This window comes from Electrophorus electricus, chromosome 5, assembly GCF_041902795.1.
Source record: "Electrophorus electricus isolate QZ-2024a chromosome 5, ASM4190279v1, whole genome shotgun sequence".
In the NCBI taxonomy this organism is placed as follows: Eukaryota; Metazoa; Chordata; class Actinopteri; order Gymnotiformes; family Gymnotidae; genus Electrophorus; species Electrophorus electricus.
Window position 1 is genome coordinate 14,975,660 of NC_137501.1, and position 14,585 is coordinate 14,990,244.

General features: G+C 45.5%; 1 protein-coding gene across 3 annotated transcripts in view; it reads right to left on the reverse strand.

Annotated features, from left to right (window-relative positions):
* Positions 1-14,585, reverse strand: part of chrna8 (cholinergic receptor, nicotinic, alpha 8) — a 45,618-nt gene that overhangs the window by 23,847 nt on the left and 7,186 nt on the right. For all 3 annotated transcript variants that reach the window (XM_081714272.1, XM_081714271.1, XM_035530147.2), the window contains exon 2: positions 5,630-5,769. In XM_081714272.1, the coding sequence (XP_081570398.1) occupies positions 5,630-5,769 (140 nt within the window). The remainder of the gene's footprint in view (positions 1-5,629; positions 5,770-14,585) is intronic.

Here is a 14,585-nt window from a genome sequence, read left to right on the forward strand (position 1 = left end):
AGAGTGAGATAGGAGTCGGGGTCAGAGTGGGATGGGAGTTTGAATGGGAGTGGGAATGAGAGTACCACTTGTAAATGGATGCTTAGTGCGTTACGTGGAGATGTTTTCAAGCTGCTTTTAACATTTTTCTGGAGATCCCTGTCCTCTCTCTCCGCATGCTGAAATGGGCCCAGTGTGTCTTCGTTTGGCAGTGACAGTGTAGGACACGTTTGGCGTCGCTCTGCTGAAGATGCCCCAGGGGGGGATGGCAGCAAGCTGGGTGGCATTCGAGCCGGACCACCTCGGACCACCTGATGCTGAGCCGGCAACACAACAACAAGCCTCAGTGTTTGGAGGTTAACTTCAATGTCACTGAAATAATCGCTGTTTTAGCTGCTTTGAGGATCAGACTGCTGTTTTTTTTCTGATCTTTTGTTATGTAAGGAATCTCATCTCTGCTTTCATCTTCGCTCTCTTTCAAGGCCGTGTTGTTCCCATTGTGTCTTCTTTTTACAAAAAAAAACAAAACAAAAAACTTTGACAGTATCTCAGCCATCTTTTAAAACCTTGAACACACAATATTCACCGAGTCCTCCACTGGGCAAATGCTCGTGATTCTTGATCAGGCTGCAGAGTGTTTATTTGTGCCAATAACAAATAGTTCTAAACGTGTCCTACTGTTTCACTATAAGACTGAATGTAGGTTTTAGTATCTGTTTACTTTGGTATCTTTTGGTGCCACCAGAATTGTGCGTTGTGATGCGGTGCTTGAAACAGCTGCAGAAGAATTACCCAGGATGCATCTGGCTCGGGGTGGGAGGCTGGCTGTTCATACCTCAATCAGCACACCGCTGGGGGTTGGAGGGTTCAGTGTTTTAGTATGCTCTGCACCAGGGTTCCAAACGCTCCCGCTAGCATTAGCATTGTAGGGTATTGTTTATTGCACTGATTGTTGTCTAAGATAGAGCTCTTTTGTATTTTGTACTTCTAGGCATCAGCAGTGATCCCTGTATTTCTACAGCATTCTAGTTCATTGGTATATTGGACTCTAACCTGCTGTACTGGCTAGAATATATTCCAGGAGAAAATGTCAAAGCACTTTTGTAAGTCGCTGTTAAATGCCATAAACGTAAATGTATCAGACCTGAAAGCCAAAGCTTCCACCATCCAAAGCATGTGGATGGTGCTGAAGCCCTGATCCCTCCACACCATCTACCCTCTCCATGACTCCTCCCCCTTCACTATGGCTCCTCCCATCCCCATAACTCCTCCCCTCTCCAGCCCCACGACTCCTCTCCCCTTTCTGATTGTGCTGAGACAAGGACCCATCGTGTATTTACGCTTCACGAGTCGACAAATTGAATCGGTGAACTGGAAAAGCAGAGGAGTCCCCATGAAGATGAGAAATCACTGGGCCCCATCCACATCCGCGGAGCTCTTTATGCCAGGAATCAAATAATGCGATTGATTTGATAAGGAGCGAATGTGGCTACGCCAGTGTGAATTTAATAAAGGCAGGAAGTGAACTATAGGAGAGAATATTAATGAGTGATACAGCTGCTAATCTAGCTCAGACACACAGGCACACACACACACTAATCTAGCTTAGACACACAAGCTCACACACACCAATCTAGCTCAGACCCACAGACACACAACCACACACACACTAATCTAGCTCAGACACAGACACACAACCACACACACACTAATCTAGCTCAGACACACAAGTACACACACACTAATCTAGCTCAGACACACAACCACACACGCACTAATCTAACTCAGACACACAGGCACACACACACACACACACTAATCTAGCTCAGACAAACAGGCACACACACACACACACACACACACACACTAACTAATCTAGCTCAGACACGGGCACACACACTCCATCTATATCTCTGTGTACGACTCTATTTTCCATATGCAATATTCCACTTCAGTCTCTCTTACTATTCATGCAGTTCCTCCATCTCACTCTCTCTCTCTCTCTCTCTCTCTCTCTCTCTCTCTCACTCATTCTTTCTCTCTCCCCATTTCTTTCTTTGCGTTAAAAATTGTGAACAGATTTGTCATCCTGACAAGAATGAAAGAAAAAGAAAAATAAGAATGGACAAAGAAAACAAAAAGGTGCTTATTAAACAGAGAAAGATAGACAGAGCGGGAGTGCGATAGAGAGAGAGATGGAAAGATAGACAGAGCGGGAGAGCGATAGAGAGAGAGATGGAAAGATAGACAGAGCGGGAGAGCGATAGAGAGAGAGATGGAAAGAGCTAGAGAGGCGACTATCATGATTGTTGAGCAGTAGGCAGTGAATGAGGCCCAGGAGAGATAAGGCGCAAATGAGAAAAGGGAGTGAGAGAGAAACGAGGAGAAATAGGTGAGAAAGAGAGGAGAAATAAAGAGGAGAAATAGGTGAGAAAGTGAGGAGAAATAAAGAGGAGAAATAGGTGAGAAAGAGAGGAAAAACCACAGGAGAGACCAACACAGACTGACACACACCAACAGGTATCAATACCAACACAGACATTTACGCTCTCACAAATCCTAGACACACACACAGACACACACACACACACACACACACACACACACACAGACAGCTCATGTCTTTAAGCCAGAGGCCTTCCACTCATTATAACATATGATATGTTCAATAGCTCATCCCTGAAATCTGCTAATGTAAACCGTCTCATCCTAGAACAGGAAGACATTCTCTTCCATGAATCATCGGACAAACAAACAAACAAAACAGCGTAAACAAACAGCATGTTATCTGTATTACACTCAGATTGCATTCTGGGAACATCTGTATGTTGAGACACTTTGGTTTTACAGTTTGAATCTCGCAACAAACGACACCCGTGACCCGGTGCAAGCGTCCTTTTGCGCGTCTCCTTCTGAAGGCTTCGCTTAGCATCATTATTAAAGCATCATCCTATCACCACGGCGACAGGGCCTGTCGGGTGCCAGCTTCCGTCACCTCAACCCCCCCTGCAACCCCCCCACCCCACCCCCACCGGCTCCTGCTGGAGAGCCTCTCATGTGTTCAGTCACAGAGCTTCCCATACACCGCCTACAGGCCTTCACACCATCTGGGACTGCTGGAGCTGTCGCAGTGGCAGCCATGACAGATGCAGCAGCATAAACAAACACCTGACACGTGGAAGGAACAGGGGGTACAGACGTAAGGAGGTCACGTTTCATACCCCACAGTGAAACTCGCCGGACTAAAATCAACTCCTGCGTTAACTGTGACTGCATTCAGCCCAGCTGAAAACTCTGAAGCACTTTGTTTCTTCTCGGCTTTGAAAGTGTCGTCTTCTTTTCTTACTCTCGTGAAACACCGCATAAGACTCGCCTCCTAACCGGGGCGAATCGAAGGCTAGTATGAGTCGCCAGGCACGCACCGCAGGACACAGACAGTCCGCCGCCCGTATTCTGACCGCTGACTGTGGAATCGGAACAATATGTGTCGCTCCGTCTTCTTCCACGGAACTTTAGTGGTGTGGCCTCGGGTTGTGATAAAAGGGGGTTTTAAAAATGCCTGAAATTGCCTCGCCATTGTAGTTCCTTTTGGACCAAAGACTGTGTCAGAAAGCTCGCCTTTGTTAACATGACCCTGGCACAGTGCCTGGTATTTTCAGTGAAAAAAAACTTGTTTTCCACTGTTTCCTGAGATTACAGACGATTATTCCTCGCCAGTCAAAGAGTGAGTTGAAGTGGGGGGGGGGGCAGCCTGAGCTTTGAATGGAGGTGGAACCAAAGCAGGTGAAGAACGGTCAGATCACAACAGCATCGGTAGTTAAAGGCGCATGGTTTTTACTTAGTTGTGCAGTTTGATGGACGAGTGTCTACAACTACAATGTTACTGCAATGTATTAATGTGACTCTTCACTGTGGATCGACAGACATCCAGCATCCAGTTTCCATTTAAATTTTTTTTTATTTTCCTTCATTTTTCAATCAAAAACAAGAGCTCTGGAGGTCACATGACGCTAGGGCTAATGAGGAAGTGGGGTACCTGTACGAGGGTCCTTTATGAAAACCCCATAACCACGGTCAGGAGGGAAGAGGAGCAGCTTGGCACACAAGGTTGTGTATTAGTGGACGTGAGGGCTAGCATGTTGCTAGGGACCCCAAGGTCACGGGGTCACGTGTACTGTTGTTCTGACAAATATGTATGTTTCTTTTTTTTTTCTCGTGTGTGCAGTTGTTACCAATTCAGTTTTTAAATAATTGCACAACTGTCTAACTGACATTCGGTATGGCCGATACCTTCCATAAATCTGTGCGTGTTTTGAAAGCAAAATTTCATCGTTTCATCATCGGTTTCTTTGCTGCTGTTGATGCCATTTTTGTGAATTTGGTTTGAGGTTTGGATTTGTGCTAAAGGGTTTGAAAATAACATGAAGAAGAAAAAAACACAGAAAGAGGGTAACGAAGCTGAGGCTGCCACGCAGATGCTGAGAAGTAAAGATGCGAGTAACTTAAGTAGCGGTGAAAAAACAAACCTCAGGTGCCGCGCGTCTCCTGCTTGGAGTTCTGGCGAACGAGGGGGCTGACGTTTCTTTGCAACTTCGAACCAATAACGATGGTACAGAGGGAGGAGCGACCCGTGACGAGGCTCACAGCGAAGGCCAGGAAGCCGCACGGCTGTTGGAGGGAGCTCCATTCTACTCGCGGCCAATAGCAGACGCGATGCTCGGTAGCGAGGCCAATAAGGAGTTAATTCGCTGTCAGATAAGACAGGTGAGAATGTGTTGGATTACTCGAGGGCTACCGTGAAGCTTATCCAGCATCACATAAGCTCCCGGCTGTGCTGTGAATGTCACCATTTTTCTCCTGATCGACGGCAAAAGCACCATGAGAACGAGGGAGCCCGGAGACCGCCGGTCCCAGACGCCACATTCTGTTGCGCTAAAAATCTAATGAAACCTGTGACGGTTTTCAGACTGCGCACAGAAACCGCGGATTGAGAACATCCTTATTTGTCAGGTCTGTCTTCCGACACGTCTTCAGGAAAAGTGCAGTCGGGATTATTTTTCCTGCAGTCCGTGGCGCTAAAGAGTAAACAGGGATAAACTTTTTTTTTTTTTTCACTGGTTTGATATTGAAGTGTGCGTGTGGAGTGCGTACAACTACACCCTTTATTTTTGTTTCTTTTTATACACACACGATCAGTGAATGGAATAGTCTGCAGGCTAGAGGTTTTATTTTTAACGTTATCAGGACCGTTGTGATGGATGAGAGGAGACTAATAGAGGCTTTGGAGATGTTTGTGTGGGCCAGTGGTTGGGCCGCAAGCTGTTTCCAGAAGCTTTCATAGAGCAGGTCTTTAAACTCAATTCATTTGTCGAAGGCATCCTACAGATAACATAAATGTGAAGTTTACATGAACATGAAGTGCACATGATCTATCTCTCTCTCTCTCTCTCTCTCTCTCTCACACTCCCTCGTTCTGTCTGGCATTCTATGACAAAGCAGCAATTTTTGCATATGGGTCTGTTGCAAACTGAATTACTGTCCACTGTAGCAGGACTGCATACGTATCCTGAATAAATCCATACAATGATAATTGAATCCATGTTACTTGTGTGTGGATACAAAACACACACACACACACACACACACTCACCACATCGATGATCTGCAGCAGTGTGATTCCCAGTTCCACTACCAGTGGGGCGGAATCGTTGGCCACAGGTCTCTCCAGTCGGTTGTAGTTGGCCAACAGCTCCTTGTACAGCTTCCTCTGGTGTTCACCTTGCAGAGAGTCTGAAGACAGAGAGAGACCGAGAGACAGACAGGGAGAGAATAAAAGGGTTGAAAAAGAAAGAAAGATATATTTTAAAATAGGCCCACAAGGAAGTTTTGTTAATTTTTAACCAGAAGGTCATGCGCTAAATAATTAATTAAATGGGTTGAGTGCTACAGGATTTGATGGACAGCACATTAATGGCAACTAATTTGCTCAGGGCTACAGTCTCTCTCAGACAGTCTTGATGAGCGCACACAGAGGAAAGCGAGAGCAGAGAGGAAAGAGAACAGAGAGGAAAGAGAACAGAGAGGAAAGAGAGCAGAGAGGAAAGAGAACAGAGAGGAAAGAGAGCAGAGAGGAAAGAGAACAGAGAGGAAAGAGAGCAGAGAGGAAAGAGCAGAGAGGAAAGAGAGCAGAGAGGAAAGAAAGCAGAGAGGAAAGAAAGCAGAGAGGAAAGAGAGCAGAGAGGAAAGAGAACAGAGGAAAGAACAGAGAGGAAAGAAAGCAGAGAGGAAAGAAAGCAGAGAGGAAAGAGAGCAGAGAGGAAAGAAAGCAGAGAGGAAAGAGAGCAGAGAGGAAAGAGAACAGAGGAAAGAGAGCAGAGAGGAAAGAGCAGAGAGGAAAGAACAGAGAGGAAAGAGCAGAGAGGAAAGAGCAGAGAGGAAAGAAAGCAGAGAGGAAAGAGCAGAGAGGAAAGAACAGAGAGGAAAGAAAGCAGAGAGGAAAGAGCAGAGAGGAAAGAGAGCAGAGAGGAAAGAGAACAGAGAGGAAAGAAAGCAGAGAGGAAAGAGAGCAGAGAGGAAAGAAAGCAGAGAGGAAAGCAGAGAGGAAAGAAAGCAGAGAGGAAAGAGAACATGGAGGAAAGAGAACAGAGAGGAAAGAGAACAGAGAGGAAAGAGCAGAGAGGAAAGAACAGAGAGGAAAGAGAACAGAGAGGAAAGAGAGCAGAGAGGAAAGAGAGCAGAGAGGAAAGAGCAGAGAGGAAAGAGAGCAGAGAGGAAAGAGCAGAGAGGAAAGAGAGCAGAGAGGAAAGAGAGCAGAGAGGAAAGAAAGCAGAGAGGAAAGAGAACAGAGAGGAAAGAGAGCAGAGAGGAAAGAAAGCAGAGAGGAAAGAGAGCAGAGAGGAAAGAACAGAGAGGAAAGAGCAGAGAGGAAAGAGCAGAGAGGAAAGAGAGCAGAGAGGAAAGAAAGCAGAGAGGGTGCGGGATGAACACGCTGTGGAGTTGCTTTGTTAATGAACATGCAGTTCAGTCATGAACAAATATGACACACAGAAGAAAAAGATTAAACCTGTGGTAATAGATCAATAGATAACAAGAGACGCCAGTGTGAAACGTCATATGTAACAGCCCAAGGCAACAAGTGTTAAGCACACCAGGCAAAACAATATGTGTGAATTAAGTGGTATGCATACAAACAACCACTAAGGTGGAAAACACTTGGCACATGATTGGGAATTGAGCTGCAGATGTAATCAGAGGTGCGATTAACAGATGGCATTGTGTCTGTGACTTGGGACAGGGTTACATAACTGGAATCTCTTCCATTTCAGACTTGCTGACTGCAGAGTGAGAAACCTCACACACTCTCATGTGAAAGAATGGGATTAAGAGAGTTTACATGGCTCTGTGTGTGTGTGAGTGAGTGAGTGAGTGAGTGAGTGAGAGAGAGAGTGTGTGTGTTGTGTGTCTTTGTGTGTAGTCTGCAACCAGTCAGAACATATCCAGGCATAGTGTTTGATCTGTTTATCATAAAATAATCTTTAATGAATATGCGAATATATGCAGATACAAACCCACTGCAGATGCTAATCATCTGATCTTTTATGCGCCATATTAATGACTGCAGTCTTCTTCTCACAGCCAAAGCACATGTAGCTATAAAAGTATCAGAGAAATGATCTTTCACTGAAAATGAATTCTCATATTCTGAATGTTTTGGTTTTTCTGCAGAATAATTTGGGGTTGGTCCAGAATGAACCTTAAGTCCATTTTAATTGTTTCTTTACCAACTTTCAGCTGGTAACCAACATTTACTTGTAAAGGGTGTGAGCATGTATTCCCATATTGCTGATTGATTTAAATCTCCTAATGAACTGATTTGGTTTGCACACTGAATTATGCCCCATGTACAAACAATGGAGAAATAACCAGTCATGTAATAGCAGTGGGTGTACAGTCCTGTTCTAGCAGTGGGCATACAGTATGGTTATCGCAGTGGGCATACAGTATGGTTATCGCAGTGGGTATACAGTATTGTTATGGCAGTGGGTATACAGTATTGTTATGGCAGTGGGTATACAGTATTGTTATGGCAGTGGGTATACAGTATTGTCTCCCAGTATCTCCCAGGGGGTCAAAGCCCCTAGTGCTTAAAGTACCATGGGAACCACTGTTGCCTCCAACCTTATCCTCCATCTTTCTGTTCTGAGTAGCTATGATTGTGGGTTACATCACTGCATGTAGTACAGGAGGTCATGGGTTTGAATCCTGGTCAGGTTGTCTCCAGCATGGTCCTTTAGGCAAGATCCTTAATGCTACCTGCCTATCTCATTAACTGAGAGGTTAGCAGCAGATGTTTGAAGTTCTCTAAGATGTAGATGGTGTTGTAGAATTGTTTTGTGCCTCTTTGCTTTTCAGTTTTGTTTTGCTGGTTGTCCAGAAGATGGCACTGTGATGGAGCAGTAACAAGTGGTTGGGTTGCCACGTGACCTGTTGGTTAGGATCAAGAGGTCGGCCGACGGCCTCGTTAGCTACTGGTTAAATACGCATGTCGAGTGTGTGCTGGGATCTGCGGGGTCTTGAGCGGTAGACCACATGAGGTTTTGTAGTAGGTTCCTCAATAGGACCTCATGAGACTGTACTGAATACTCAGTAGTAGGTTCTTTCAGTAGGGCTTTATGAGATTGTACTAAATACTCGGTAGTACGTTCTTTCAGTAGGGCCTTATGAGACTGTACTGAATACTCAGTAGTAGGTTCTTTCAGTAGGGCCTTATGAGACTGTACTGAATACTCAGTAGTACGTTCTTTCAGTAGGGCCTTATGAGACTGTACTGAATACTCAGTAGTACGTTCTTTCAGTAGGGCCTTATGAGACTGTACTGAACTGTGTGTGGCAGCTTCTTTTAATGGGGCCTTTAGAGCTGGTACTTGACAATCGATGAGAAGTTATGCTTAGACTTTATCTAAAGCAACACGAGAATTACTGGTTTCATACATGGTTTCATACAATGTTTGTGCACTAAGCTTCCCAGGAGTGTGAGTGTATATTATTTTTAGTTTATTTTCTGTAATGGAGTATGGGAAGTTATGTTGTACTTTTCTCTAGTTTTTGTCAAGGGAACTGAGTGTTCTGAGGGTGGATTAGCATTTTTGTTTGGTATGTTATCTTAAGCCCACCCTGACATGATGCTTTTGTGCAACCAGTACCAAGATAAAAGTGGTTAAACCTCCTGCGATTTTTTGCATCTCCCTGTGCTTTCTGTATGCTGTGTCCCGTCGGCCTTAGACTGTCGAGCAAGCACTACAGGGTCAGAACAATGGTACGTGTCAAAGTAGCATCCACATGAACACTCTCTGACCTATCTGTCGCTACACAGCCCCCTACACAGAAAGCTGTGACGTGTGCGTGCGTGTCCTGACACCTTTATGTTAAAGCTAATATTACTTTTTCTGCAATTTTGCTCGTCTGTGGAGTCGGACTCAGAACATATGGGGTTAGCCTTCACTCCGCATGTGTGTCTATCATTCTTCTGTATGCTGGTATAATCATTTCTGTTTCATTCAAGAATAATTTGAGAATAGCAGGTCCTGTTCTTTATTGCAGGTCAACGTTAAAGAGCATTATTGACGCGTCCTCCGGAGAACGTCTCACGATCACACAAAGAGCCCAAATTTTTATACAGTTTTCAGGAGTGATTACATAATCACCCAACCTTCTTTTACATACTAGTGTTTGAAATATTCTCCTTTATATCCAAACCATACATTATTCAATATAAGCAAACTGATATTCAGTACCTATACCAGGTGGAGCTTGGTACTATTACATTCCAATAGAAGATTCTTTTTTTTTTTTTTTTATCTTCCATCTGCAAGATAGGCTTGCTTTTCTGTACTACCCTGTACCTGGTGGAGAGATGATGTGCTTTACACAGCCGTCTGCTAAAGCGTACCCAGAATCCTTTGCAGAAGCCTCTACAGCCTCTAGACACCCCTGCTCTGTACGCATATCATTTTATAAGTATACATAATCTCTGTAAAGAGATTAAAAGAGTGTTTTATGTTAGTAATACTTCCAATTCAATGTTTAAACCTCCTTTTCCTGTAAACACTCTTTTTATTACCTCACGTGCATGACCCTGTCACCAGTTTGCGTTTTGGAGATGCTCTAAGCCATCAGAATTTGGCCTTTCTCAAAATAACTCAGATCCTTAGGCCGGCACTTTATTCCCACTTCCAGCACATCATCTTAATGTTATGGCAATATGTTTACATTTATATACAATGTTAGAAATACTACATGGATTTTAACGCTTTAAAAATAGCGAACACTTTGAATCGTGGTTGTCGTGCTGAAAAAGCCAGGGCTGAAACTGAGGATGAGGAAGATGGACATTTACTATGGCAGTGACGGTGGTTCTATATGTGGCTGAATAAGCCGATTCAAATCACATAATTTTTAACCACCTCTTGTGCTTGTTTACAAACAAGGTTGGAATCCAGGCCACGAAAATATTGGTTCGGTTATTAATACCCGCCTATAAATTGCAGTGTAAATCCAGTGTAAATCAGAGAAGCGGCATGCATGTCGCAAACCAATCGTCGCTAATAACACCCCCGCCGCAAGCGTGAAAACGTCGTGGACTAAACAAAAATGCAAACACAAGTATAAGAAGCAGACGTCCAAGGGGTAACCAAGGGCAACTCGGCAGACGGATGGTTTTAGGCCTGTGCGTGTACGTATGCCTTGACGAGCCCTGATCACGATTGACGGCCTCGCCGTGGCAGTGCCTAATTCAACAAGCTGCAGGGGGTAAAGGCTCTGTAGCAGTGAAACAGAAACTCACTGAGCTTCCAACCAGAGCTGGCGGGATACGAGGGGGGCCGGACGGCTCACGCTGAGCCCCGCGGTAGAGGACCCGGCCCAGCCCAGGGCCCGCGTAAGGTCAGCCTCTGCTTCGGGAGGAGCGCGTGAGTGAAACCCTATTGATCGTTATGCCGTTGAAAGGCAAGAGAGAGAGAGAGAGAGCAAAACTTAGGAAAGTAGAGAGTGAGACTTTAAAAGGAGCAGAGCCTGTGCAGAGAGAAAATAGAGTGGGAATGGGTAACCTCCGTCTCGCTGATATCTGATGGAAACAAAGTATTTGTGTGTGTGAGACAGTGCGAGAGAGAGTTGAGACCTTTTATGGGGGTCTCTCTCACTCTGACTATTATTACACCACCCAAGTGAAAGTTGAAAGCCTAGATCAGAAGCTCCAGATCCATAAATTGACCTTAATCTTAGTGCAACACCAAGGATGAATATTAAAAAAAGACCGAAAGACTCTCTCCAGCATGGATTACATGCAAATCATCTTATATGGAAGCCTGATCCAGAACGAGATATTTTTTAATATGCCATTAAATCATCCAGCTTCATAATACAATGATGACAGGCATTTCAGTTATGAAAGGTGGGTTGGAGAGAGAGACACATACACGCAGAGAGAGAGAGAGAGAGAGAGAGAGAGAGAGAGAGAAATCCCTCTAGAATAAATGGGTCAGTGCTCTCTCTGTAGGATTGTCCTAGGCCATCTTAGCACAAAGCTACAGCCCATTTTAAAGGGTGAATGACTAGCACATTTGTCGATCCCTCTTCAAATAAATAAATAAATACCTCACAACTGATAACAATCAGAGTAATCATTGCATTGAGTAACATAGGGCACAGAAAAGAGACAAGCATTCATTTTGACACGTTTCCCTGGAAAGGGTACTCGATCTTTCCAGAACATTCCAGTTCTAGACTATTGCATCGGCCAACCCTCCACTCTCAGACGGAACTGCTCTGGGATTAGCATGCTCAACCAAGTTGCTATTATCTGCCCCGAAGAATATTCTGAACTTGTAGCTGACCACAGAGGAAGCTGTAAATGTTGGTGTGTTTCCGGCGAGTTCCACGCAGGCAGGGAGACGGTTACACCTTCGTGAGCTTTGGAGTCAGGCTGAGTTCTGTCACGTATACATAATATGGAACATGGCAAAAAGTTCTGCCCCGTTATTGTCTCAAGGCTTTTAAAGAGGAAAACGGTGACGGCTATTATTCTAGTTTATAGCTTACAACAGAGAGTCTAAAAAGGTGCAGGGGTGTGTGTGTGTGTGTGTGGGTGTGTCTGTGTGTCTGTGTGTGTGCGCGTGCGCGCGTGTGTGCGTGTGTGTGCGCGTGTGTGCGTGCGTGTGTGTGCGTGCGTGCGTGCGCGCGTGCGCATGCGCGCGTGTGTGTGTGTGTGTTTTCGTGTTTTCTAGAACTGGCTCTATTTTCAGCCCTTCCAGAGCTGGATGGTGTACAGCAGCTGTCCCAATTTAGACAATTATGAACACCCAGTAAAAAGAAGGAGAAACTGCTCTCATTGGGTTGAGACAGAGGAACTGCGGTAAATGGCAAAAAAAAATACAAGAAAATGTACACACACACACACACACACACACACACACACACATCCCAAATGCACAATCTACTTTCTGCCAAAATGTCTTATGACTTATGCAATTAAAAATATCCTTAACTAAAATTACCATCAAAATACCAAGTATGACTACTCACTTTAATTTTCTTTGCACATAGCAATATATCACAATACACATCAGACTCATTCTTCTTACCTTAATAAAACATCCAGAAACATTTTAAAAAGCAGATTAGGTCTCAGATTATCTGGTGCTATGAACCTGTCCTGAACATGAGCCTCGAACCTAATGAATACACGGAGCTGATCATACATCACTGCTCTCACCCTGCGATGTTTCACATCAGCGAGTGGGCACAGGCCTTTCTTTTGATTTCCTTATCGGACACTTGTACTCTTTTGGGTTTTCGGTCCTGTCAGAAACCAAAACGCAACCGAAATGCGGGAGGCTGTTCCGCAGTGTGTTCCACCAGGGAGGTGCACCGTGTGCTGTGTGTGGTGCACCTTTAAAGCTCTGGAATGGCCTTCTGCTCCCCTGCTCTTACAGACCTGCATGGTTGTAAACGCACGCCTAAGTGCTTTAAGAATGGCCTACACCTGTCGCACGTAACGCCTCACTCGTCCCCAGTCGCACGTAACGCCTCACTCGTCCCCTGTCGCACGTAACGCCTCACTCGTCCCCTGTCGCACGTAACGCCTCACTCGTCCCCTGTCGCACGTAACGCCTCACTCGTCCCCAGTCTCACGTAACGCCTCACTCGTCCCCTGTCGCACGTAACGCCTCACTCGTCCCCAGTCGTACGTAACGCCTCACTCGTCCCCAGTCGCACGTAACGCCTCACTCGTCCCCAGTCGCACGTAACGCCTCACTCGTCCCCAGTCGTACGTAACGCCTCACTCGTTCCCTGTCGCACGTAACGCCTCACTCGTCCCCTGTCGCACGTAACGCCTCACTCGTCCCGTCGCACGTAACACCTCACTCGTCCCCTGTCGCACGTAACACCTCACTCGTCCCCTGTCGCACGTAACACCTCACTCGTCCCCTGTCACTGTCTTGCCCAACAGCCACCCACTGTTTAAATATGCGTGGAATATGGCAACGACGTTTAGCACAGTTTGCTTGGACACGAGACTTTCCAGAGAGAAGTTTTTGCGAATTTCTCAGCACTGACTCTTAGCAGGCTCAGGAAAATGGTCATGCCTAGTTTACGCATAACACGCATAATCTAACATACATAATCTAACATACATAATCTAATATAATGTACAATATCTAACATCAGGCACATAATCTAACATACATAATCTAACATAACGTTCTTATCTACCCAACATGTCCAAATATATGTGACATCATAAGTCCACACTGAATTCCACTCTCTTTCTCCTTTTAGGGGAGACCTATTTGGCACATATTTTCTTTCTTCAGTCCCAGGCGGAGTGAACGATGGGCTTTTTGAGAGCAGGGCTTGGATCGTGATTTTCCCGACTTTCTCACGGCTCTTCATCTGTCTTTCAGGCTTTCTTTATTTGTAAGAGTCAGATTTCGTTACGCTAAAAACTGCAACCTGCAGAAGACTGGCGTGTCACCGCAGAGTCCGTGACAGCTGGAATCGTGACTAGATGTGGCAGAACGTGACTGTAAAATGCATAGACCTGCAGAGCACTGGTGGAGCTGAGACTATGACATGGTGTATAGACATACAGAGCACTGGTGCAGCTGACACTATGACACGGTGTACAGACCTACAGAGCACTGGTGCAGCTGACACTATGACACGGTGTACAGACCTACAGAGCACTGGTGCAGCTGACACTATGACACGGTGTACAGACCTGCAGAGCACTGGTGCAGCTGACACTATGACACGGTGTACAGACCTGCAGAGCACTGGTGCAGCTGACACTATGACACGGTGTACAGACCTGCAGAGCACTGGTGGAGCTGACACTATGACACGGTGTACAGACCTACAGAGCACTGGTGCAGCTGACACTATGACACGGTGTACAGACCTACAGAGCACTGGTGCAGCTGACACTATGACACGGTGTACAGACCTACAGAGCACTGGTGCAGCTGACACTATGACACGGTGTACAGACCTACAGAGCACTGGTGCAGCTGACACTATGACACGGTGTACAGACCTACAGAGCACTG